The sequence below is a fragment of the Lygodium microphyllum genome, chromosome 7, assembly GCF_053477565.2.
Source record: "Lygodium microphyllum isolate KBCC chromosome 7, Lygodium_microphyllum_v1.1.10, whole genome shotgun sequence".
NCBI lineage: Eukaryota > Viridiplantae > Streptophyta > Polypodiopsida > Schizaeales > Lygodiaceae > Lygodium > Lygodium microphyllum.
The window spans coordinates 154,637,578-154,663,428 of NC_141141.1; the positions used below are offsets into that span (position 1 = coordinate 154,637,578).

The 25,851-nt window shown below is 41.0% G+C and overlaps 1 protein-coding gene across 1 annotated transcript in view; it reads right to left on the minus strand.

The window, feature by feature from the left end:
• Positions 1-24,475: 24,475 nt before the first annotated feature.
• The window catches only part of LOC148034106 (FtsJ-like methyltransferase family protein), a 54,579-nt gene continuing 53,203 nt past the window's right edge, over positions 24,476-25,851 (minus strand). The window contains exon 10 of the mRNA XM_087682120.1: positions 24,476-25,835. Coding sequence (XP_087538246.1) covers positions 24,849-25,835 — 987 coding nt within the window. The 3' untranslated portion in view covers positions 24,476-24,848. The remainder of the gene's footprint in view (positions 25,836-25,851) is intronic.

The following is a 25,851-nucleotide window of genomic DNA, read 5'->3' on the forward strand; positions in this document are numbered from 1 at the left end:
CCTATGAATCATGGACCCTACTAGGCCAACTAGAGCTTACACCGACTAGTGCAACTCTTAGCCCTTATGGGGGACACCCACAAACACTCATAGGAAAGTGCAAAATCCTTGCGATAATTGAAACGGAAAGCTTGCCTATCCTATTTCATGTTCCTCCAAATAGTGCTAGTTACGGGAAGGAAACCCTCCTAGGAAGACCCTTCAAAAGGGTGACCAAGTGTGAGGCCGACTATGTAGCATAGAGGATACACCTGACACTACCGGGTGTGAGGATAGTCACAACCTTTAGCAAGGGTGACCTCATCAAACCTCGAGGGAAAGGCAAGGAAGGTGCTGATGTAATAGTCAAGCCTGCTGACGAGAGTAAGGACTTGTTGGAAGAGTTAATACAAGCACAGGTCGAACAACGAGAACCAGTGAGTGAGGCCATGCCGGAAACAAGAAGGTCAGGAGACTGCCAAGGACGGCCTTTGGACTTACAAATATCGTAGAAGACCCCAAAAGAAGCCTAAGCCTTATAAACGAAGGCATCGATGGAGAGTCAGTACAACGCCGCGATGGATATCCAAAGTGTTGCTACGTGCTCAAGGGTATTAACCCCCTGTTAAACCTCCTTTATCGAACTGAAGGCGAGGATGTATCGAGAGCAAAGAAGCGTAGGAGGAGATCTAAACGAAAAACCAAGTTCCAAGTCAAAAACAGTGGAGTGACCGAGCCCCTCATGGTCGAAATCAAGAAACCCAATGAGACCAATTGGAGGGTAGATCCTCAGCCTAGTGTGCTTGACAAGCAGACATCAGATGTAATTGTTGAGGGTACGCAAAAGCCACTAGTGCCCAAGGAGCCTTTGATTCCCCAAGAGGATAGCAGGCAGCATGGGCACAACAGTGCTCATGGCAAGGTTAAATGCTCAATAAAGCAAATAGCAAAATCATCTAATAGCCACGAGCAAATCTCCCAACCAGTGTCAAAGCCACTTAGGAGAGTCCCAAGTCTCCTATACCCTCTTCCCCTAAATGGACACAGGAAGCACAACACTCGTCAAGTGCGGCTACTCGATCCCAATCTCTATCTACATCAAAGCTTCCAAATGTCCAAGAGGTGGGACACGACACCCCCCTTAGCTCTCAACCTAAGGATATGCTTGTGCAATCCACCATGGCTAGCTCAACTGATACTCGATCTACGCAAGTGAATGCTCTAAGAGCAACGACCACTTCCAATTGCCCTAAGGACTTGACACCACAATCCACCAATAGTAGCAAGTCCACTGAACTAGCTGCTACTACTGCAAATCAAGGATCACAGCAGTCACAGCCCTTGGCCGTGACAAGGCCCCTTGCGGAACGTGTCCTTAGTGGTTTACCTGTGAAGGAGGTGTCGCGACCTACCTCCTTAACAACTCCAGCGCTTCCAAAGTGCCTAAAACCTGGGCTGGATGAGTTAAGCACAGGGGAATAGGCGGAAGAGCTAGACTCCCCCAAAAGGGAAACAGTTGTACCCATGCAACCTGGCAAGGCTACTCTGCAGGCCACGACTAGGTCCCATGAGGACCCTCTAGAGAAAGGAAATGATGAGCCCCGACCAAGCACATCAACGGTCGATATAGCCCAGGGTCCAGAGACGTTAGATGCACCTGTGCTGACCAAGAAAAAGAGGAGGAAATAGCAAAAACAACAACAGTTGCAGGTGGTTGCGGACCCCAAGGACATTGAGACCAAGAGCGCTGGAGAGCTGGGGAATAAAGCATCAAGTCCATCCACCAGTGAATCCATTGATGTCTCTCCTAATAGCGGTGAAACCTCAGACACATCCGTGTGCTCTGAAAAATCAAAGCAGCTATTGCCATCAACAGTTTCTTTCAACACTCAATCCATAGATAATAGAACTCACATCGACCAATCAAGAGTGGATACAACACAGTCACGACGGGATGACGAATTCACACCAGTCACACCCAAGGAGAACCATGATGCAATAACAAAGCCTCAAGAGAAATATGGAAATCCCAAGAGCATGAGCAATTCTAGCATTGACCAATCTTGCTCATATAGGCCTGAACCCCCAGCTATACTAAAGCCTAGACAAACTCCTAGAACCTTGCATGAGATGGCAACCAAGCAAGCCCTCGTTGAACATAGAAGTATCGCAGAGTGCTTAACTGAGTTGGATGCTAAGCTCAAGGTGTTCGCACGAGTCTACGTCCTTGCGGACGTGGGCACAATCCCCAAGGAGCAGCTTGGAGATTGCTTACCCTTTCCTCTATCCTGGGAAGAGCAGGAACATCTTGACAAGCACTATAACAAGCTTTTACATGAACGCATGCGACTCATCTCTGACGAGGAGGCTGATGAACTGCGCTTAACCGTCACGTTCAATGAAGTGCTCTGCCGACCGAATCTCGTAGACATAGAACAACTAAAGCGACTGTCAGCAGGCCAGAGTCAATTTGAGCAGCATTGGTGTGAAAACTGCATTGCAATGGCCGAACTAGGAGCTCATATCATGACGGTATTTGAGGAGTGATTGGCCAAATGGCGGTCTCAAAGAGACCCAACCTATGTGGCACCAACTTCCCTTCGAGTGTTAACTGGCATTCGGGGTACAGACTTAGCTGCAACTAGCCTAAAGAGCCCTTTGATTGATAAGGTTCTCCCTGAGGAGGAGTTACACATTGCCAGTAGACTCAGATAAGGTTCCATGCTGCTCGATATGGCAAAATATCTATCGGTACTAAGTAAGCTGCCACGAGTGCTAGATGCGTGTACCATGCTCCAGTACAACCCTGAGTTCTACAATTGGTTCTTATCCTCGTGAAGTGACATGGATTCATAAATATGTATATAAATAAACACTGATTTTTGTGTCACCATGAATAAACAATATCAACACACACAAGCAATAATAGTCAAGCACAGGGAGAAGAGTTAGGTCTGGTAGGCTAAGCTTCTCAAGTCCTCCTCTCATCACGCATTTAAAGCCGTGTGACCATCTCCACCTCCAAGTGAAGGGCATGCAACCCATATTACCGCCATAGGAAGCCTTGACCAACAACTTTGATGGTGTAGACAGGGTATAGTCCCTTTCTATACACCTTCTTCCCTTTCCGGTCTATCCTTCCAAGGAGGAGCCCTGCCTAAATCCATGACCGCCAGCCGAGGTAACTCGGCGTGAACCAAGATCTGCTAATGGCAGGAGGCTAAATATACATCACAGGGGCCATCCCTCTACAACAAGCACTGCATGCCCCACCCCTCCCCTTCTCGTTCTATGCGCTTGATAAGCTGCACTATAATCCCTTACATATGAATGGTCTTATCATGTGATAAATCCTAATCCTTGATTCGCATCTTACAGGCCTTCCGCAAGGAAAACATGGAGAACCAAGGGCAGCTAGCTTGCAAGGACGCTCTCCGCAGCCGACGGGAACATGCAGCACACGCCTCTCCGCCAGTGCACTACGTACCCACTCTTAAAAGGTACGCCAAGAAACGCGGCCCCAAGCGACACCGCCCCGGATGAAGGCCGAAGAATCCGCGGGCCAGGGGAGCGGACGCTCAGGGAGGCACACAAAATGTGGCAACGCCAGTTGCGCAGACCCCCAACGCACGCTCGGGCACCAGGTGCTCATGAAGTGACAAGGCGGCCAGGGATAGGGCAGAATTTAATGAATTGTTTAAAGACATTCTGGAAACGGTAGTGGCCCGGGACTACACCATTCATGTCCCGGCCAACATGTTCCCTGCCCAGCCTCATGGGAGCCCCACACTAGCACCGCCCCGGTCGCCTAGCCAATCGGACTCGCCCCGCCTCATACCTATCGACTAAATCCCTATGATGAAGTAGCTCGACAAGTCAGCATGCCAAAACATTTTGTTTTTTGATGAGTAAAGGGGCAAGATCCCCACTTGTACACATTCCCGTTACTTCTCGTTAATGAATGCGACCTTAACAAGCAATGAAATAGGCATCCCAATAGACATCATAGAATTCTGAAAATTTATTTCTTATCATGATTGCATTTGTTCGATGCACTTAACACAAGCGAGCATATTCTCTCACGAAGTGACAAGTGGATGCAGGATAATACAGGTTCTTGTGCGAAAGTGTTCAATGCCCAATCACCGCAAGACCATTGACCCCACAAAGAGCCGCGACAAAGCCACGCTGCCGAAAGCAAAAATCACCCTTTCCGACCACCCACATCGCATGGCCCAATGCACATTCATGGGCCATGCTCCCTTTCTGGGTCAAGCTCTATAGTTGGCTCACGGCAGTCGTTACCTCAATTGTACCAACATCGTGTGTGTCGCAAGGAGGTTTGCAATATCTCAAGTGTATCTCCCCATCTCAACAACTGCTTCTCTAACCACGAGGCTAGGGCACAATCATCACTGTAATATCCATTTCTTGAGTCTTCGAGTTTGACATTTTCCAAGCCACTGAAAGGTTGATAGCCTCAACATATTGCAATGGTTGTACTCAGGCAAGTCAAAAAAAAAAAGAGGAGAAAGAAAGAAAGAAAGAAAGAAAGAAAGAAAAAAGCACAAGAAAAAGAAAAGAAGAAGAAGAAAAGAAACGAACGAAAAGAAGCATCCACAATCACAGCACAGCACCTAGGGGTCCTCACATTAGGTACGTCCAGTGACCTTGCGACTGGCTCCGTCCCTAGTCCCCTAGCCCTTTAGCATCACCCACAATTGTTCAGGGCACATCAAGGGCAGGACATACCTAGGGAGCTTGTCTCGCCTATGGTTAGACATGTCACCCTGACCCACTTGCACAATTCCCTCTTGCACTCTGCCTTAATACCATTGCAATCAATTGTGGTACGCACCGCACGATTGGCCATAAAATGTACACCGTCCTCATCAAGCAAGTCCAATAGCTTCCACCTACCGAAAGTGCGGTGTCCCTGTATTCAATTATGCTACGTCATGCAGTCACAATGCAAAGGATGTCTCATATACCTTCACGTGTACTTCTCAACATGGACAACTTTGCTACATCAACACATTGTTACGAGAAACTAGCCCACGGTCTTCTAACTATGTAATATCTAAGTATGCACGAGCACTCACATAATATCTGCACCGAAGTATATACACAGTTTGGGTCCTCAAGTGCAGGATAATACTCTCATCTTCTCGACATGTCTCCCAAACTAATCGAAATACGTCTTGTGCACGATAAAAAGATTAGCACTACCCCTTAGGGAGAGACCATAGGAGAGGTTTTCAATTGCAGGTATTGAAGACTCCAACGAAGGTGTCGTTCGCTCTTCATCAGCACTCAACTCTGACTTCCTATCCTTATCACCCTGTAAGCCTGCCAAGAATCAGCATGTACAGAGTCTCCAACAAACTGCTACTTGTACTCCATTAGTGCAACCCCCCTGAGAACAGCCCTACCACCAACTCCCATTGCCCTACCACCCCACCAACTCCCATTGCCCTACCACCTACCACTCAACCCACCAATGTGCCCCCAATGACCTCCCTCCCCACCACTGCCAACACTCCGCCATGGCAACCATAGACGTCCTTGTCACCTATGTCTTCGGTGTATGCTAAACGCTTGCTACCTATGACGGTGAGTGCCATGGGACTGGCACTCGTCTAGGAGGGGGGTAATGTTAACCCTCAAACGAACAAAGGTGGAAAATTCGGAAAAGCTAAAGCAGAAGACAAAGACAAAGGCCAAGGCAAAAAGAAACGGATGACAAAGACGCATAAGGAGAAGAGTCCTAAATAAGGTAGAAAGGCGCATAAGGAAAAGCGCAAGTCAAAACTTTTGTAAAAGAGCGCAAGCGCATCATGGTTTAATTTAAGGAGCGTCGGGCTCTCACCCGTGCAATTTGTAAATGTAGACGGGCGGTGGAAAGGAAGCTAGGAAGATAGAAGGACAATGGGCAAAAGGGCCCAGGCTACGGCCGGCCATGTAAAAAAGGGGAAAAGGGAATGACTGCCCAAAAGGGATTTAGGGTTTTGTATATAAAGTTGAAAAGTGAATGAAAAGCTCATTCTTGTGTGTGGCAAAAAGTAGCTCTTATCTTCTTCTTCTTCTTCTTCTTCTTCTTCTTGCTTGCTTAAGCTTGTGCTTGAGAAAGGGAGTGTGAGAGTGTGAGTGTGTGAGGGTGAGGGACCGAGGAGGAGAAGCTCTCCATCTTCTCCTCTCTTCTTCTCTTCTCTTCTATTCTCTTATCTTGCTCGCGGCAATGGAGCTTGGAGCTTGGAGCGGGAGGATCGAGCTTGCTTGAAGCTTGCACTTGGATCGTGGAGCTATCGGAGTGCACGGGAGAGGAGGTAACTCGAGCCACGGAGGTAAGCTCACTACACCCGTAGGTATGGATGGCGCGTCGGTTATGTGAGAGATAGCCATTAGTGCTCGGCTTGGAATGCTTGAACAATAAGCGGTCCGTGGGGTCTTTGTGGTTGAGTGAAAGCTCCCACAAAGATCTTGACAAGGTCAATAGAGTAGTCCTCAATGACCTCTCTGATGAAGTGATAATGCATCTCAATGTCTTTTTTTTCACATGGAAGATCAAATTCTTGGCTAATTGGATAGCACTTAGAATCTGAATGTAGTGTAGGGACCACATCAGTAATACAAGGTCTACCACCAAACGACTTAACCAAAGAGCCTCCTTGCAATCCTTAATCACTACAATATACTCGACTTTGGTAGTACAAAGGATCGTACATTTTTGCACATTGGACATCCAAGAAACAGCACCTCCAGCAAAGGTAAAGACATAGCTAGAGATGAACTTCTTACTATCTGCATGTCTTGCATAACCAAAGTCCATGTACCCCACAACTCTTGTGTCTTGGCCACCATAACATATGCATATAGTTGTTGTACCCTTCAAGTATCTCATGATACCCTTGTTAGCATCCCAATGTTGTCTGCCAGGTGTATGCGTATCCCAAGAATATGTGAGGCATGCCTTATGTCCTTCATCTCAAAGCTCTTCTTGAGCTGAGTTTTCAAGACATCCGGCTCATCATGAGCTCTTCCAATAATAAGCATATCATCCATATAGAGTACCAAAATCATAAGGCTGGCATAACAAGCCTTCTTCTATAAAAATATGAATTTATAGCACTATGGCTATATCCCTATGAGTGTATAAAAGCATCAAACTTGTGGTACCATTCCCTAGGTGCTTGCTTAAGTCCATAAAGGCTCTTTCTCAACTTGCACCCTAAGAGTCAACACCATGTTCATGCTTGAAATCCTTAGCTATCAATCTAGCCTTATACGTGGGCTTGGGGCATTCAAGGATACTTTTCAACTTGTATACCCACTTGCATGGCAATACCTTCTTGCCACTAAGCATAGAAACCAAGTTTCACATATGGTTTGTCTGTAAAGAGTCAAACTCTGACTACATAGTCCTATCCCATGAGTGATTAACATCTTTGTGCATGGCCTTATTATAAGAGAGAGACTCACCTACATCTATCATCATAACATGATAATGGAGGGTGTAAAGTACTCACATTGACATTTGAATCTACTAGAGTGTCTCAAGACAAGGCGATCTCACACAACACGCAGATCCTAGACCATGGGAGCATTAACTAATGCAAGTGGTCTAGCTAGTTATACAAGAGTAGGAGGCTTCTCCTAAAAGATCACCTTGCATACCTCAACTACTTGCTCAAACTACTTATGCATCTTTTTCTCATGGAAAACTATATCATGGCTATGGATAACCTTGCAAGCCTGTGGATCCCATAGGTGATAGCCCATCTCACCTACATCCCCATAACCAAGAAAGATGCATTTCACGAACTTAAGATCTAGCTTATTTTGTCCTTGGAAACATGGTAGAATATCTCACAACCAAAGACACGCAAATGAGCATATGGAGGTTTCCTAATCCATACGTCTTCTACAACTTGGTAATTAATAGCCATGCAAGGGGACAAGTTAATCAAGTGTATGCCAATAGTAACTTCCTCAACCTGAAAGTGCTATGGTAAGCTTGTCTAGCTAAGCATGCTATGGACTCTCTTCTAAATCGTCCTATTCATGCATTAGGCAATATCATTTTGGAGAGGGTTGTAAGGGGTAGTCAATTGATGCTTAATACCTTGCTCATTGTAAAACTTCTCAAAAGATTTTGAGACATAATCACCCCCATTATTTAACCTTAGCCATTTCAGCCTATACCTAGACTTGTTCTCAACAAGAGCAAGCCAATGCTGAAAGGTAGACAAGACATCTGATTTCTACTTAATAGGGTAAGCCCAAACCTTATGTGAGTAATCATCAATGAATGTGACAAAGTACTTTGCACCACCTAGTGAGGATTGATAGGGAATGGGACCACATACATCTAACCGAACAAGATCCAAAGACTCACCCATGCACTTGATGCCAAACTTCCTATGTGTACTATGTGTCTGTGTAGCATATGTACAATGATCATAAGACTCAAAACACTTATAGTCTAGGGATGGAAGATATTACAAAGTGGTAAGTATTTTCATCCCTTTCAAAGACGTATGCTCAAGGTGATGATGCCAAAGAGATACATGTGGAACTGCAACCATACCAAAACATGGTTGTTAACCCAGATACAAGCAAAGGCTAAAGGATACTAGACTCAACATCACATACAATAACAAGATTCCCATGGATAATCTTCCATGAGGAATCACCAAAAGAGACAATACAATCCACATCATCCAAGGTGCAAACAAAGATAAGGCTCTTCATGAGAGTTGGGACATAATGTATATCATGAAGAGTGAACATGCTGCCTAACCAAACTGGGACATCACCAATACTAACTATCTCCAATGCCACGTCATTATCCAAATGAACAAATCCAGTCCTATTGCAATAGGAGTGAAACTCTCTCTATGAGGTGTCATATGAAAGAAAGCCCCAATCTATCAACCAACACTTAGTATATTCCTAACAAAGCAATAGTCAGCTATGAAGCATCAAAGAAGAGGCTGCCAATATAAGATCATCAAATACATCAGGCTCACCACATTAATCTCCTCAATCATGACACTAGACTTGCTAGGAACAATGCTACAATCATCATTCTTTACCTGCACCGTCCCCTTTTCCTTGCACTTGTCTTCGTGTATTTTATGGGACTGTGGCCAGATATGACCTGCTTTCCCACAATAATGACAAGTAAGATTGGACTTATGGCCATGGGACTTATTACGAGACTGTCTACGGGTCCTAGACTAAGACCTATTAGAGTCTCTACTATAGTCGTTTCCATCCTCTTGGCTTCTCACAATCAATGCATAAGGTGTACAAGAAGTATCCACATTCTTTCTATTCACCTCTTGTGTTAAGAGAGTACTGTCAACATGCTGCAACTTCAACCCATCTTTAGCACATATAGTCATATGGAAAGTGTCCCACCACTCAAGTAAAGTAGCAAGAAGAAATAAAGGATACAAAGTATTGTTAAATTCAATCTCTTATGAAGCTAAATGGATGATGATGGAGTGAAACCCATTCAAGTGTGTAGACATAGAAGTCCCTTCCTTCATGCAAAGGAAGTGAAGGTCCATTAACTATTTCAACCAATACATTTGAGATGCAAAACTCTACTTGTCATAAAGATTCTTAATCTATATCCAAAGCTCATATGTAGTCTAATTTTCACTTACAACATTGTAGTGAGCCTTCTTAGAGAGTGATAAAATGATTGTGAACTGTAGCTCATCCAATTTATCCCAATCTTCAGCCACAATATTTTGGAGTTTGGCACCCCCAATTTTGAGTGGTCTAACTTGTAATTTTTGCACTAAAATCTACCATATCTAGGTATTTCAATAGTTATAGTTTGTCCCATCTAGTTTCTCAATATTGAAGATAGCACTGTCACGAGAACCATTAACCATAATAAGACCAAGCAAGTGCACGAAAGGGCAAAATAGGTTGCTGTAATACCATGTGAATCATCCCCAAAACCACTCCTAAATCAAGTGCGAGAAAAGAGATACTACCAAAGTAATGAGGTATCCGCAAACTATAAGCAAAAGACTATTAAGAGGAGGTGACTACTCTCATAAATAGTGCAATAAACTATAACTACATCATTCTAAAAATAGAGTACAATAATAAGAAATCAAAGCCAAGTATGAACTATCACTGATAAAATGCAAATTGCAAGTGTCATGGAAGAACAGCAACTAGCAATGAGTGAATATGCAACCATCACCAAGAACTATCAAAGGTCAATGTGTCAAACTAAAATACATCCCATAGGCATAACCATCATGCATATAGTAGGTCTCACAAATAATGGAAGAGACCTACCAAGGGCACAACTGATTGAGTAACGACAATAGAAGCTCAATGCATAGCCATGTTAGATGAATACATCATTGACAACAACATGATAGAGATAAGTGCCAGCCCAAATTAAGAGTTTGATTAGCCCACTAGGCATCAAGTGCGTATATATAGTATGAAGAGAGTATGTACATGTCACATTCAGTCCCAATGTCTCACTGTAATAAGCTCAAGCTCAACTGCATAAACGAAATGTTTGTAGTACATGAGCCAATAGGCTTAACATTTAGCATATGGAAATACTTAAGGATCTTTCATATGTACTCATTCTATAACAAGTAAAAGAGCCCGAAAGAGTGATCATGCATGATGCGCATCCCAAGAATATATGAGGCTTTCCCTATGTCCTTCATCTCACATCTCCTCTTTAGTTGAGTTTTCAAAGCATCTACATCATGAGCTCTCCCAATCAACATATCATCCATATAGAGTACCAAGATAATACGACTGCCATTGCAAGTCTTCTTTATGTAGAGACATGGATCCAAATCACTACAAGAGTAAGACTCACTGCATAAATGCATCAAACTTATGATACCATTCCCTAGGTTTCCACTACTATAAAGGCTCTTTCTCAACTTGCACACAATAGAGATTCCATGCTCTTTTTCTAAAAGCCCTTAGGTTGCCTCATATAAATCTCATCATGCAAGTGCCCATGTAAGAAAGTTGTATTAATATCCATTTGATGGAGATCCAAATCTAACTGAGCAACCAAGGCCAACACCAAGCATAGCATTAGTTATCTTAATTATAAGAGAAAAGGCCTCATCGAAGTCAATAGCATGCTCTTGCTTAAGACCCTTAGCAACCAATCTAGCCTTATACGCTTGCTTGAGGTACCCAAGGATACTCAACTTGTACACCAACTTGCAAAACAATGCATGTTTCATTGGGTAAAGAAACAAAATCCCATGTGTGGTTTTTTTGCAAAGAGTCATACTCTGACTACATGGCTCTCTCCTGAGTGATTATTACCTCTATGTATAGTCTCCTCATATAACTAATAGGTTCACCAGAATATATCACCATAGCATAATTCATGGAAGGCTCAAATTAATCAAGTTTATGTCTCTCTCTAGTAGATCATCTCAAAACAAGCTATGAGGTCTTTACATTATGTCTAACATCATGATCATAAAACATGAGTTGTAAGTTGTCTAGCTAGTTCTACAATAATAGGAGGCTCCTCTTAAAACATCACCTTGCGTACACTACCTCCCCATGCTGCTTATGCATCTTCTCATTATGGAAAGCAACATTATGGCTACGAATGAATTTCTTAGCCTATGGATCCCATAGGTAATAGCCCATCTCACCTACATTCTCATAACCAAGAAAGACACATTTCACTAATTTAGGATCCAACTTATTGTGTTTGTCCTTGGTAACATGGCCAAAAGCCTCACATCCAAAGACACACAAATGAGCATATAATAGAGGTCTTCTATACCATACCTCCTCCACAACGTGGCAACCAATAGCACTACATGGGGATCTATTTATCAAGTATATGGCAATAGTAATTGCCTCAACCCAAAAATATTGTGGTAAGCTTGCATCAACTTGATTGCCCTATTCATGCACTCTCCACAACAGCATTCTAGGGTGTGGTGTAAGGAAAAATCAATTGATGCTTAATATCCCACTCAACATAAAATTTCTTAAATGCTTTAGAGGCATATACACCCCCATTATCTGGCCTTAGGCATCGCAACCTATACTAAGACTAGTACTCAACAAGATCAAATCAATGCTAAAAGGTAGCCAATGCATCTAGTTTCTACTTTATGGGATATGAGATAATTATTTACATAAGATTTGGGCCTATTCTATTAACCAAAAGTTAGAGCTATTAGCTACATTTCCGTGCTTTCTTGTTGTGGTTGAAAGCAAGCTAGGTATAGACTAGAAGGCCTACAATCTAACAATGAAGGTGAATATGTCTCTAAGGATTTTGAGAAATTTTGTGATGAGAGGGTTATTAAGTGTTAGTTGACTGCTCCATACACCCCACCCTAGAATGATATTATAGAGCACATGAATAGAACTATTTATAAAACCATCTATAGTATGCTTAGGTAGACTAGCTTACCATAGTACTTTTGGGCTAAGATCCCTATGCATTGCTCATGGTGGTAGAGTTATAGAGAAGATATGGTATGATAAACCTCCCTCATATGCATACTAAGCTAGATCCAAAGTCTATCAAGCACATCTTTCCTAGATATGGTGATGTAGGTGAGATGGACTATAGCCTTTGGGATCCGCAAGCTCATAAGATTATCCGCATAGCCATGATATTGTATTCTATGAGAAAAATATGCATATGAGACTAGAGTAGAAAGTTGAGATATGCAAGGTGTTCTTTCAGGAGGAGCCTCATATTATAGTCCAACCAATCTCAATTAGACTACCAACTATAGCTATTAATGATGTTATGGCCCTTTCATTGTGTAAGATCATGATACTGGACAAAGAGGACATGTCATACATGCCCCACAATTAGTCTTAAGATACTCCACTAGGACCTCACATCCTCCGAATCATTTTGAGTCCTCTATGCATTATGTCATAGTGACATATTTTAGTGAACCGTTTACTTATGAGGAGCCTATGTGCAAAGGTGATATCACTCTTGGAAAAGGGCCATGTAGTTTGAGTATGATTCACTGTAGAAAATCATACATGAAATTTGTTTCCTTTGTCCAATGGAAAAACATGCATTGCCATGCAACTAGGTGTACAAGTTGAAGAGTACCCTTGGTCACCCTAAGCCAACATATAAGGCTTGATTGGCTGCTAAGGATTTTAAGCAAGAGAAAGAAATTGGCTTTGATGAGATATTCTCTCCCATGGTTAAGATAACTGTCCTACACTTGGTATTAGTCTTGGTTGCATAAATGGATTTGGACATATACCAAATGGATCTAAAAACATATTTTCTTCATGGAGACTATATGAGAATATCTATATGTAGCAATCTAAGGGGTTTGAGAAAATGGTAAGAAACACCTAGTGTGAAAGTTGAGGAAGAGTCTTTATAGACTTAAGCATGTATCTAGAGAATAGTATCATAATTTCGATACCTTTATGCATTCACAAAGTTACTCTCATAGTGATATGGATCTAGGGAGTAGTATCATAAGTTTGATACCTTTATGCATTCACAAAGTTACTCTCATCATGATATGGATCCGTGTCTTACATAAAGAAGGCCCATAATGGTAGCCTTACCATTTTGATGTTATATGTTGATAATATGATGATTACTAGGAGTGCTCGCTACAACAACTAGATGCTTTGAAGATAGTTCAAGAAGAGCATTGAGATACAATGATATGGCGCATGTCTCTCACATACTTTGTATGCGCATTATGCACAATCGCTCTTCTAAAGGACTCCTCTATCTATAACGGAAGGACTACATCCATAAAGTCCTTGAGTAATTCTACACACAAGGTGGTAAGCCCGGTTGGCTACCAATTAGCTTCTCATGTGAAGGTTAGCTAGGCATATTTTCCCTAGTCAGATAATGAGAGGGCTAAGATGGCCAAGATCCCATATGTATCCACAGTGGGCAACTTGATGTATACCACAATAGTTACTAAACTTGACATAGTATTTGCAGTGGGAGTTGTGGCTCATTATATAGTGACACTTGGTACACAACATTAGGAAACCATAAAAGGTATCATAAGATATTTTAAGGATACTACAAATATGTGTATTTTTTATGGTGACCAAGATACTAGAGTCGTGGGCTACACAGACTCTGATTATACAAGACATGCAGATAGTTCAAGTCCACCTCTAGCTATATCTTCACCTTTACTAGAGGTGATGTTTCTTGGATGTCCAAGGTGCAAAGATACACTGGCTTATCTACTACCAAGGCTACCTTGTCTACTGCCAAGGCTAAGATTATTGCAGCCATTGAAGCTTGCAAGGAGACCTTATGGTTAGGTCATCCAATAAGGTAAACCTTGGTATGACTATGACTCCTACATTGCATTTGAACTCTATGAGTGCCATTCTATTGGCCCGTAAATTAGTCCTTTCATGCGAATATAGGAGATACTAGAGTCATGGGCTACACAGGCTCTAGCTATATCTTCATCTCAAAGCTCTTCTTGAGCTATCTTTTCAAAGCATTCGGCTCATCATAAGTGCTCCTAGCAATCAACATATCATCCTCATAGAGTACCAAAATCATAAGGCTGCCATTACGGGCCTTCTTCTTATATAAATACGGATCCATGTCACTACAGGTATATTTCTATGAATGCATGAAAGCATCAAACTTATGGTACCATTCCCAAGGTGCCTGCTTAAGGCCATAAAGGCTCTTTCTCAACTTGCATGCTAGGTTTTCCATGCCTTTATCCTCAAAGACCTTAGGCTATTACATATAAATCTCATCATGCAAGTCCACATGTAAGAAAGCCATCTTGATATCCATTTGATAGAGGTCTAGAGTTAGCTTTATAACCAAGGCCAAAACCAATCATAGGGTAGTCATCTTGACTATAGAAGAGAAGACTTCATCAAAGTCAACACCATGCTTCTATTTAAAACCCTTAGCAACCAATCTGGCGTTAAGGCTCGATTGGAATGTCCAAGGGTACTCTTCAACTTGTATATCCACTTGCATGGCAAAGCACGCTTTTTCCACTAGGCAAAGGAACTAAATCCCACATAAGATCTTTCTGCAGTGAGTCATGCTTTGACCACATGGCTCTTTCCCAAGAGTGACTATCACCTTGGCGCGGCCTCATCATAAGTAAGAGGTTCACAAGCATCTATCACCATAACATAATCCATAGAGGTGCCACCGCAAAATAGGTTGTGGAGTATGTACCTCCTATCTAGCATCATGGTCCTCAGTCACAGGAGCATCAGCTATTGTAGGCTATCTAGTTGGCTATACAGTAACAAGAGGCTCCTCTTGAAATATCACCCTATATACCTCAACGACCTGCTTAGGCTACCTACGCATTTTCTCCTCATGGAAAATAACATCATGGCTGTGAATGACCTTCCAAGCTTGCAGATGCCATAGGAAATATCCCATCTCACCTGCATCTCCATAATCAAGAAAGATGTATTTCACATACTTAGGATCCAGCTTATTACGCTTATCCTTAGAAACATGGCAGAAAGCCTCACAAACCAAATACATACAAATGAGCACATGATGGAGGTTTTTCATACCATACCACCTTTGTAACCTGATAGTCAAGAGTAATGCTTGGGGATTAATTAATCAAATGTATAGCAATAGTAACTGCCTCAGTCTAAAAGTATTGCAGTAAGCATGCATGGCTAAGCATACTACGAACTCACCCGTGAATTTTCCTATTCATGCACTTTAACCATGTCATTCTGGGGTGGGATGTACGAGGCAGTCAATTGACTGCTAATGCCACTCTCTCACAAAACTGCTCAAAGGCTTTAGAGACATACTCACCCCCATTATCAGATCGTAGGCATTTCAACCTATACCCAAACTAGCTTTCAACAAAAGCAAGCCAATACTAAAATGTAGCTAAGACTTCTGCCTTCTACTTTATTATGGAGTGTGTCTAGATCTTATGTGAGTAATCATTAGTGAAAGTAACAAAATACTTTGCACCACCTAATGACTTGCAGGGCATAGGTCCAAAAACATCAAAATGAAGAAGAGCTAGAGACTCACTCATGAGCGTAATGTCAGACTTCTTATGTGAACTATAGGTCTACCTGCCATAAAGATAATGATCACAAGAAACAAAACACTTATAGTCAAGGAGTGGAAGATATTGCAAATGAGTAATCATTTTCATTCCCTTTAATGACATGTGCCTAAAGTGATGATACCATAATGATATATATGGTACTTTAGCCACCACTACCAAAACATGACCGATAGACCCAGATACAAGTGAATGATAAAGAGTGTCAGACCCTTGTGCCAGGACAAGATTCCCATGGGTAAGCTTCCATAAGGAATCAGGAAAAGATACAACATAACCTACATCATCCAACTATCCAATTGAAAGTATGCTTTTAGTCAAAGCTGAAACATGGCGTATATTATGTCAAATAAACATATTGCTACCTGAAGGAAACTGTAGCTAGACATCTCCAATACCAATAATATCCAGTGTCAAGACATTACCCAATCTGACAGATCCTGTCATGCTACAATAAGAGTGAAACGACTCTCAATGAGGGGTGATATGAAATAAAGCCTCTAATCAAGTACCCAACATTGAGCATAGGTGGGTGGCGAGGCATTAGTCAACTACAAAAAACCAAGAGAAGAAGCTGCAAGTATGTAGTCACCATCAGTATTAGTCTGTATGGTATTAATCTATTCAATCTTGACATTGGACTTGCTAGGGACAATGCTACAATCATCATCCTTTTCTTGCACTTTACTCTTTTCCTTTTTCTTACGCTTGTCACCACGCATTTTACGACACTGTGGCCAAATATGACCATGCTTCCATTATAGTGGCAAGTCAATGTGGACTTACAGTCATGGGACTTACTAACAAGATTGTCCACGTGACTAATAATGAGACTTCTAGGAGATGACAATCATTACCACTCCTACCATTATTACCTTTGATTGTCAAAGGATGAGAGGTGCATGAATCATCTACATTCTTCTAGTTAACCTCTTCATTCAAGAGCACACCCTCTACATCCTACAATTTCAGTCTATCAATAGGCATATTTGCACGCATAATAGTACGGAATGCATCCCATGACTCAAGCAATGTAACTAAAAAGAAGAAGCGAGAAAGATTATCCTTAAGTTTAATCCCCAAGTAGCTAAAAATAGAATGAAACTCATTTAAGTGGATATTCATGGATATCCCGTCCTTCATACGAAGGTCCATGAGTTGCTTCATCCAATACATCTAAGAGATAGGACTTTGCTTATCATAGACAACATTACGAATCTTATCCCATAACTGCTAGGTCGTTTGCCCATTAGAGACATTATAATAGACCTACTTAAAGAGTGACAAAATGATTATAGATGTACATAACTCATCCAGTTTAGCCCAATCCTCTACATCAATGAATTTATGCTTGACACCCTCGTATCTCAATGGCTTAATCCATAATTTATGCACTAGAACTTGCCAAATTTGTGCCTTCTAATAGCTATAGTTGGTGCTATCCAACTTCTCAACGTTAAAAGATAGCATTATCATTCGATCCACCACTCATAATGGAGTAAATGAAAGCACATTCCAAGATAAGTAGACTACCGTAAATGACATCAACACAGTCCAAAAGCACAACCAAGTCATTATCTAACAAAGGAAATTTTACAAAGTGTCGGGCTATCCACTAGCTGTCAAAGAATGATTGTCAAGTCAAAGCATCTGCCCTCATAAATGATGCATAAACTTGTAACTATAGCATGATAAAAATAATGACAACACTAAATTCAAAGCCAAGTGTGAGCAATCAATTGATAAAATCCAATTTGCAATTGCTATTCATATCTTGCAAGAAGTGGGATAAGTACAAACCACTAGTAGCAGATTGATCATGCAATCAGTAAATTAAGAACTATCAAACTCAATGTGTCAAAGAGAGATACATCCAATAGACATAACTATCATGTACATAGTAGGTCTCAAAGATAGTGGAAGAGAATTTCTAGATATACAACTAATTGAGCCAGGATTAATATATCACTGACAATAACCTAATAGAGATAGGTCAAAACATGAATCAAATCAGCCCACTAGGCAACAACTGCATCCAAATAGCATCTGAAGAGCATAGACATAACTCAACCAAGTCCCAAGTTCTCATTGAAGTAAGCTCAACTGCATAAATCCAAGCTCCACCCAAATGCAAAGAGCACTAGTAACTCCCACTAAAAAAAAACTAAGTGGAAAAAGAGCAATGCAAGCTCAAAACATCAAGTGCATAGCGATCCAAGCATCCAAGATACATGAAGCATAAGCAGGGAGTATAAAACCCAATAGAGTCTTGAAGCATGTAACTACGTAAGATATTGAAGTAACAAAGGCATGTAGCCACAACCAAGATAAATATCACCAAGCTCAAAATCAAAGCTCAAAAGCTTTCAATAGCATATCTAGGTGTAGACCATCAATGCCATACATCAATAGACCTGATGAATGATCCAAATAACATCCAAGAGAAATAGGCATAAAAATTCCCAGACAAGTGCTTGTTGCCCACTATATTACAACAGTGAAATCTCTGCTAGCATTGAGCTAATGCAAGCTCAAATCCAATCCACTAGCACCTCATATTTAGACATATATTACAACAGGTCTATTGTATATTGCAGCAAGCAATAGGGGGTGAAAGCAATAGAGTGTACCAAAGGTTTCCCAAGTGTCCAAGGGTGCCCAATGAGTGCCAAGGACTAAATGGGCTACCCACCTATACTGTCCAGACAGCATGGAAATCGAGTGCAAATCACGCTAAGCTTATGGGAGGGTTATGCTACTAGTGCTACTGCTTGTGGGGAGTAAGAAGCACTTACTAGTGCTTAAGCAAGTCTTTGGAAGGCCCTGAAGTAAGTTCAAATACCCCTGGAACAAGCTGAACTCAAATGGAAAAACCCATGGGTGCTCTAAAAATGAACTGCTATAGGTATTGTCATGGGCTAAAGTCAATGCTAGGTGAAGCTTCTCGATCGCAAATCTGATACTAGTTGAAGAAGCAAGCCTTGAGTGGAAGCACGTGAGGCGGAAGAAAGAGCTATGATGAAAGAAGCAAGAGAGCAAGAGCAAGAGAGAGACATGATGTGGGAACTTCAACAGTCACAATGTGTGACCAACCTTCCCTTATTCAAATATCACTGAAAGAATAAAGAATGAAGCGACATTGATAGGTGCCCGCCACCTACAGTGTACAAGTATATAGCAACTGCCAGTGTAATGAATACACTGGCAGTTAGACACAAGCACCTTTACCCCCAACACTAGAAAATGGTGTAATTAGGGACTATTAGGAATGAATATGTTATAGCATAATTTTAAGTAATTAAAATCCATAATACAAGGCGATGGTTAAGTGTGTGATGAGGATGGTATGTGTTGTGAGCCATGCATTGGTGGTGCTGATTTACATACCATAGGGATTTGAGCCATACATTCCCATATGTGGTGCCTATTCAACCATAGCATGAAAAATGATACCACCACCAAAATAACCTTGCTATCCCATGCTTGCATGTGCATAATTACCTTGTTGCCCATGTTCCCATGGATTGGCACTACCAAGTTGGCCATGCATTTGCACTTGTTGCCCCAGAGGTACCAATTGTTTGCGCTCATCAAGCATTTTGGGCTCTTCCAAAGAAGGCTTAGGCATTTTGTTTGGCTCTTGTTGCTATCTCGAATCTGTACAAGGTGTCTTCTTCTCTTTGCCTTTAATGTCCTTCTTGGGGCATTCACGAATCGAGAAAATTAGGGATCCTTTGCCAATTCAACGAAAAGATTTGTTGTTGTACACATTCGATCCTCATTTTATTGGGCCAAGTTTTCATGATCCTATTCCCTCTTTTGTGTGTGTGTGTGTGTGTGTGTGTGTGTGTGTGTGTGTGTGTGTGTGTGTGTGTGTGTGCGTGTGCGTGTGCGTGTGCGTGTGCGTGTGCGTGTGCGTGTGCGTGTGCGTGTGCGTGCGCACATGCACGTGTGCGTGTGCGTGCGTGCACACTTTAAGTGTAGAGACACATCCCTATTTCTTATTTGCTATGGTTTATTTCATGCAAGCCTACCCTTGTGATATCATTATATCCCCTTAGTTTTATCCATCTTCCTCCATGTGTTTGTACAATTTATTTTGGTTCTTATGGCACTCCACCCAATGTTTCTTTGAATGTTCCCTTGTTTATTTTTCCATTTGTCCCATGAGAACTCCCTTATTTGGTATTCTTTACTTTGTTCTTTTTTATTTAATTTTTAATATAATATTTTCAAAAAATTCCTATTTACCTTCATATTGTCCTCGCTTCTCTATTTATTTATTTATTTTTTACATTTTAAAAACCAACAAAACACAATGGGGAAAAAAAAGGAAAATATCAATAACAACAAACACAAAATATTTTCAAACCATAAAGTTTTCAAAAAATAATAACACAAAATAAAACCAAAAGAAAAACCAATACACACTTTATTTTTGAAATTGAACCCAATTTTCAATATTTTTGTCACAATTTTTCCTATTTATTTTTACATTATTTTAAATTAAAATTATTGATTTATTTGTTGGGTATTTCGATGTTGCGAGGATACATGATAATAAGGGAAGGATTGCAAACTATATGTTGTGCTATAGTGTTTTATCGTGATTTGTGTGTATGCATATCACAAAGGCATTACGTACATTTGAATGAGTGTTTGGTGTGTGGCACTCAATACAGAAAATTCCCATGCTCCAAATTTTTATGTGTTCCATGAGCACAATATTAGCAAGGCTTGTACACCAACGAGGATGATGATGGCCGTAGAAGTAGTAAACCATGTGATGCACTAGCTCCTTAGATCATGATTGTTCTTGGCTCTAATAATGAATTGCCCTCATTGCCACTCTATGTTTGAATTAAAATTAGAAATGTGGAACATAGAGTACAACTGGCTATGTTTGCTCAAACCCACCCATAAATCTATCCTAACCCTTTCTATATACCATGGCATGACCTTGCTCTTAAATGGGAGATGGAACATCGACTATCATGTCGCGCTGTAGATAACTACTACAAAGACTATATGCCTAGCACAAATGTGTCATGAGGTACACACACATACCAATTAGGGGCCAAACTTAACCCAAAAAAGCCTACAATTCATGCATGCATTACCATTGAATGAGTACAATGGCTTGCTGTGGTATGCTAACTGTTGTTGTCATTAACTTGTGTCATCCAACTCATCTCTCCTCTTTCAATTGCTACATGCCTATTCTAGTAACATGGATCATGATTTTCGGGGATTCTTTCAATGACATGCAATTGTATTAAAGCCCTATCCATCAGACACACAATTCTAGAATTGGGATTTCAAGGCAGGTGACACGTGCCATTAAGGCCTACACTACTGACATGTGGCAACTCCCTCCCCCTTGGATGCGTGCAAGGCGCTTGGGTAGGGAAGGGAAGAGCACAAGCGCGAACGATGGGGAAGCAAACTAGCCGGGGAAGAGAGTAGCCGGATGTAATGGCGATGGAGATGGACTATGCAGCAGCCGCCAAGCCTGGAAGTAAGGAGCTAGCAGATTCTTCACCTCTTGGGCTGAGTGGGCTTGGGTGCTAACTGCGCGCGCAGTGGGCTTGGTGTTGTTGGCCATGCCTTGTTGGTTACCATCGTTTTCTCCCAACACAATACTGCAGCATGAGTGCCTAGTGTGGGTCATGCCATGCTTGCCAACCTTCCCATCTAGCTTCACAAAAAAGTGGTCACGATTGCCAGTCCCCTCTCTATCCCGACCAATTCTTCATCCTTTGGTGAGAGGAAGATATGCATTTTATGGGACTAGATGGGGGAGCTACCCGCTCTTAAATCACAATGGTTTCGAGATCGTCTGATTCGAGAGCTTCCCAAACTCATGCTACATTTTTCGGCAATGCGGCCATTTCTCTCTCTCCCCTACAAACTCATCTAAAGTTATTCTAGTAAACTTAGGCTGTTACGAATCTTTCTTCTTCATCACAAAATTCGGCCATTTCACTAAGGACTGCCCATTCAAAGGTGATGATGCGAAGAAGGAAATCTGTCATAAATATATGTATGTGCCACATGGGTTCAACACAAGGGATTTTTAAAATACCATTTTTACACATTTTTTATATACAAAAGAGTCCCATATAAAAGGGTTACTTACAGATTGAATAGAAAATGATTCACACATAATGATATTTATAAATAGGCCTTGAACACATGATCTAGAGGGTATACATATAGTGAATTCCCTAGGGGATGACAATCCCTTAGGATTCGAGCCCAAAAATCCTTGAGCCACATACCACAATCCAAAGAGACCCCCCAAATGGAAAGAAGAAAGATGATGTCCAACTAATAACGGCGCCAAAAAAACCTCCCAAGCGACGTTCAACTACAAGAACTAAAGAAAACAAAGGCAAAGAGAAAGAGCATGTAGACACAAAACGGAATGTATATGTATTGGAAGAAAATGGAGAAAGAGGCATAAAACCCCTCACACACTACATCCCACCTTTTTCCCAAAAGACACCAATACCCCCTCATATTGTTACTATTTCTTTGAAATATTGATACACTACATCCCACCTTTTTCCCAAAAGACACTAATACCCCCTCATATTGTTACTATTTCTTTGAAATTTTGATACACTTAAATTTTGTAAAGCCTTTTACCTTTATATTTTGATTTCTTTCTAGCCCTTTACATATGCACACACTTATGCTTTTATGCATACCATTTACTTTGATGGATGTGGCCCCTTCATATGGTATCTCATTTTGGTGATTTTGTAACAATGTGATTATTATTATCCTTATACAAAATGAATATATGGTGCATACATGTATTTTTTTGTTGCCTCGTTTTTGTGCTACTTTGCGTATCATCAATGCAAGAGAGAGAGAGAGAGAGAGTAGTTGACAAGATTACAATATAAAGAAAATGTAAGGTGAAAGGATCAATAGTGTCATCTAAAAGTCCTCCATTATTACCTTTTTTCAAGTAAGTTAAATACATTCCTTAATAGTTGTACGATGTATAGCATATAGCATTCAAATATATAAAATTGTAATATACTAGTATTTTTATCACGTACACATGCTCATAAATAAAGAGTACACAAATGAGTGACAATAAGAGACTAATAGAGCGACACTCAAGGATACATTGTTTTAAGGTTGAACAAAATGCAAAGTATTAAAAAAATTTCATCACTCAACATTCCTCATATATAATGAGTGTTAGGGTACAAAGCTTTGCAAGCTACCAAAGGTGGCATAGCAAAGCAAGTAAAGTTCCCTTGCTTCTTTGAAACTCATATATTAGGGTTTGAATCTTGCTATTTTTCTTTGTTTTCTCTCAACACAACACCACGCACACACACACACTCTCTCTCTCTCTCTCTCTCTCTCTCTCTCTCTCTTTTTGCCAAGCTTAAAATTAGGATTTGGAATTTTTATAGGTCTCATGGCTAATTTTTTTAGCTTAAAAGTGAGAAAACTAACTCACACATAGACATTGGATGCTTCAATAAGAAATTCACCCCAAAACCCTTCAAAATATGATATTTCAACATCCTATCCCATTTTCTAAACTTTTGGCCTTGAGGGTCACCAAAGCCATTCATAAAATAATATATAATATAAATATAGATGTATTACATAAGATTTTGCATCATACCTTTAAGGGCCCAAAAAATATGTCTTTCGAAAGCTTCACATTCTTGGTCACTTTACCTTCAAATTTGATCATGTAGAGAAAAGCCATTACTTGGAAAAGAGTGAAGTGTGCCACAATAACTTTATATATATCTCCTCTTTCAACAAAGCAAGGATTGTTTTTCTACCCCTTAAAGATGAGGCCTTTGCCCTAAAACGCAAGTCTTAAATTTAAAGCCTATTTTAGACACTCCTTACAAACTTTGGAAGTCAAAAGGTGATTTGAAATCCTCCATAAACATCATAAGGAACACTTATAAAATAAAAGTTTCAAAATCCTCCATGGGGATGGGATGAGTATTATCAAGTACTTTATATATGAATATGTTGCAATGATTAAAAACACAATATAGATATCATAGTTGATGTGTTAATAACATATGTTGTGTTTAAATATTGTATCCTTTGAAATGCATTTTCTCGTATAAGATAGATGAGAAGCCATTTTTTCACGAGCTAGATTTAATGCTAACACCACAAAGTTGTACACTACGACGTTTATTTATGGACTTATTTTAAAAGAAAAATAACACTTTTAAGTATTATTTAATGAATTATAAGACAAAACAATCGGAACCTTACAATTGAAGTGTCATTTCATACAACCAAAAATAAGGGACTCAATTTTTAGATCTTACAAAATAGAAAGGGAAAAAGTAAGAATCAATCCACTTTCATAAAACGCAAGCTTCCAAGTCTCACGTCACGATACCAAGAAGACCATCACACAAGGCACAATTAGCCTGTTAGCAAGAAATATTGAAACCAAGGTTCGTTCTTACAATTTCTCCCTTGAAGTGAACATGAAAACAAAAGAAAAGCATTGAAGTCAAATAGGGTCAATGGGCTAATAAAGTCAAGTCTCATCCAATAGACCATGTTCTATCCTCTTTTATCAAGTTTAATTTATTCCGAGGTATATGAGTACGTGAACCACAAGTGCTACATTAAAATTTCGCAGCTCCTGTGCTGCATTAAAAGTAAGGTTGGACTTGAAATAAGTATGTATGCTCTAAAGCCCCTACGCACAACACCTCAGCTTCTTCAAATTTGACATGCGCATAATTGGTGAATCATTCATCGTCGTCTTCTGGAAGTTTTGCTGTTGCCTTGCTGCTTCTTATTACTAGTAGCTTTCAATTTGGAAGATGGCCTCTTTCTCTGATTCTTGTTGGCCTGAAGCTGCTTCTTCCCTTGCTTCCTCCCAGGCTTGCCCATGCCATGCGACCTTTGATCCTTCTTCATGCGGCGATCTACCACAATTTTCCCCTTCCGTGGAGCACCCCCTGTGCTTTTCCTGGCCACCACAACCTCCTTCTTGGGTTTGTTGGAAGTAGCCGCTTTCTTGTACAGCCTGTCCATCATTTTCCTTTTTGAATGGGCTGACATATCCGCCTGATCAGCTATAGCGCTGACCTTTTGCTTGATGCCCTCCAGTTTCTTCAACGCTCTTCGCTTTTTCCGTGCCTTCGCTTCTGCCACCTTCTTCACAGGCCGTGTGTTAATGGCACGAAATTGAGCTTTCATGGCTTCGACCTCTTCCTTGGTCACAGGCTTATTTATCTGATAATGTTTCTTCTCATCGTCAACAAACCAGTCAGGCAATCCTTCGTCATTAAAGGTGTGTCTATTATATCCGGAATCAACAATCTCATCCCTGCTCTTTTTACGAAGCATCTTCTTTGCATAAGCTAAGATTTCCGCTTTTGAATCACTATCATAATCTTCATCTGAAGACGACTCTGAGCCACTCATTTCTGCAGGAGCAACTTCAAAATTCCCATCACTACAGGCTGCAACTGCAGCTTCCTCTTTGAGTTTCTTGGGGGAAGCCTTTTCTATCGCTTTGTTCGGCGCCTTAGCTTTGATGTTGCCTGCAGTAACGTCATGGTCATCCTCAAATTCTGCAAATACATCTTGACTGAACCACTGCCTTGCAATTTGCTCTCTAGAAGGCTTCTCTTCCTCGGCTAAAGGAACAACCAAAGGATTGGCCATGTCGTCAGTTTCGGGAGCCTCATCACCGGACAAATGTCCTTCTGATGGTCCTATAGCTTCGTCACTCTACAGTTGAGGGTTA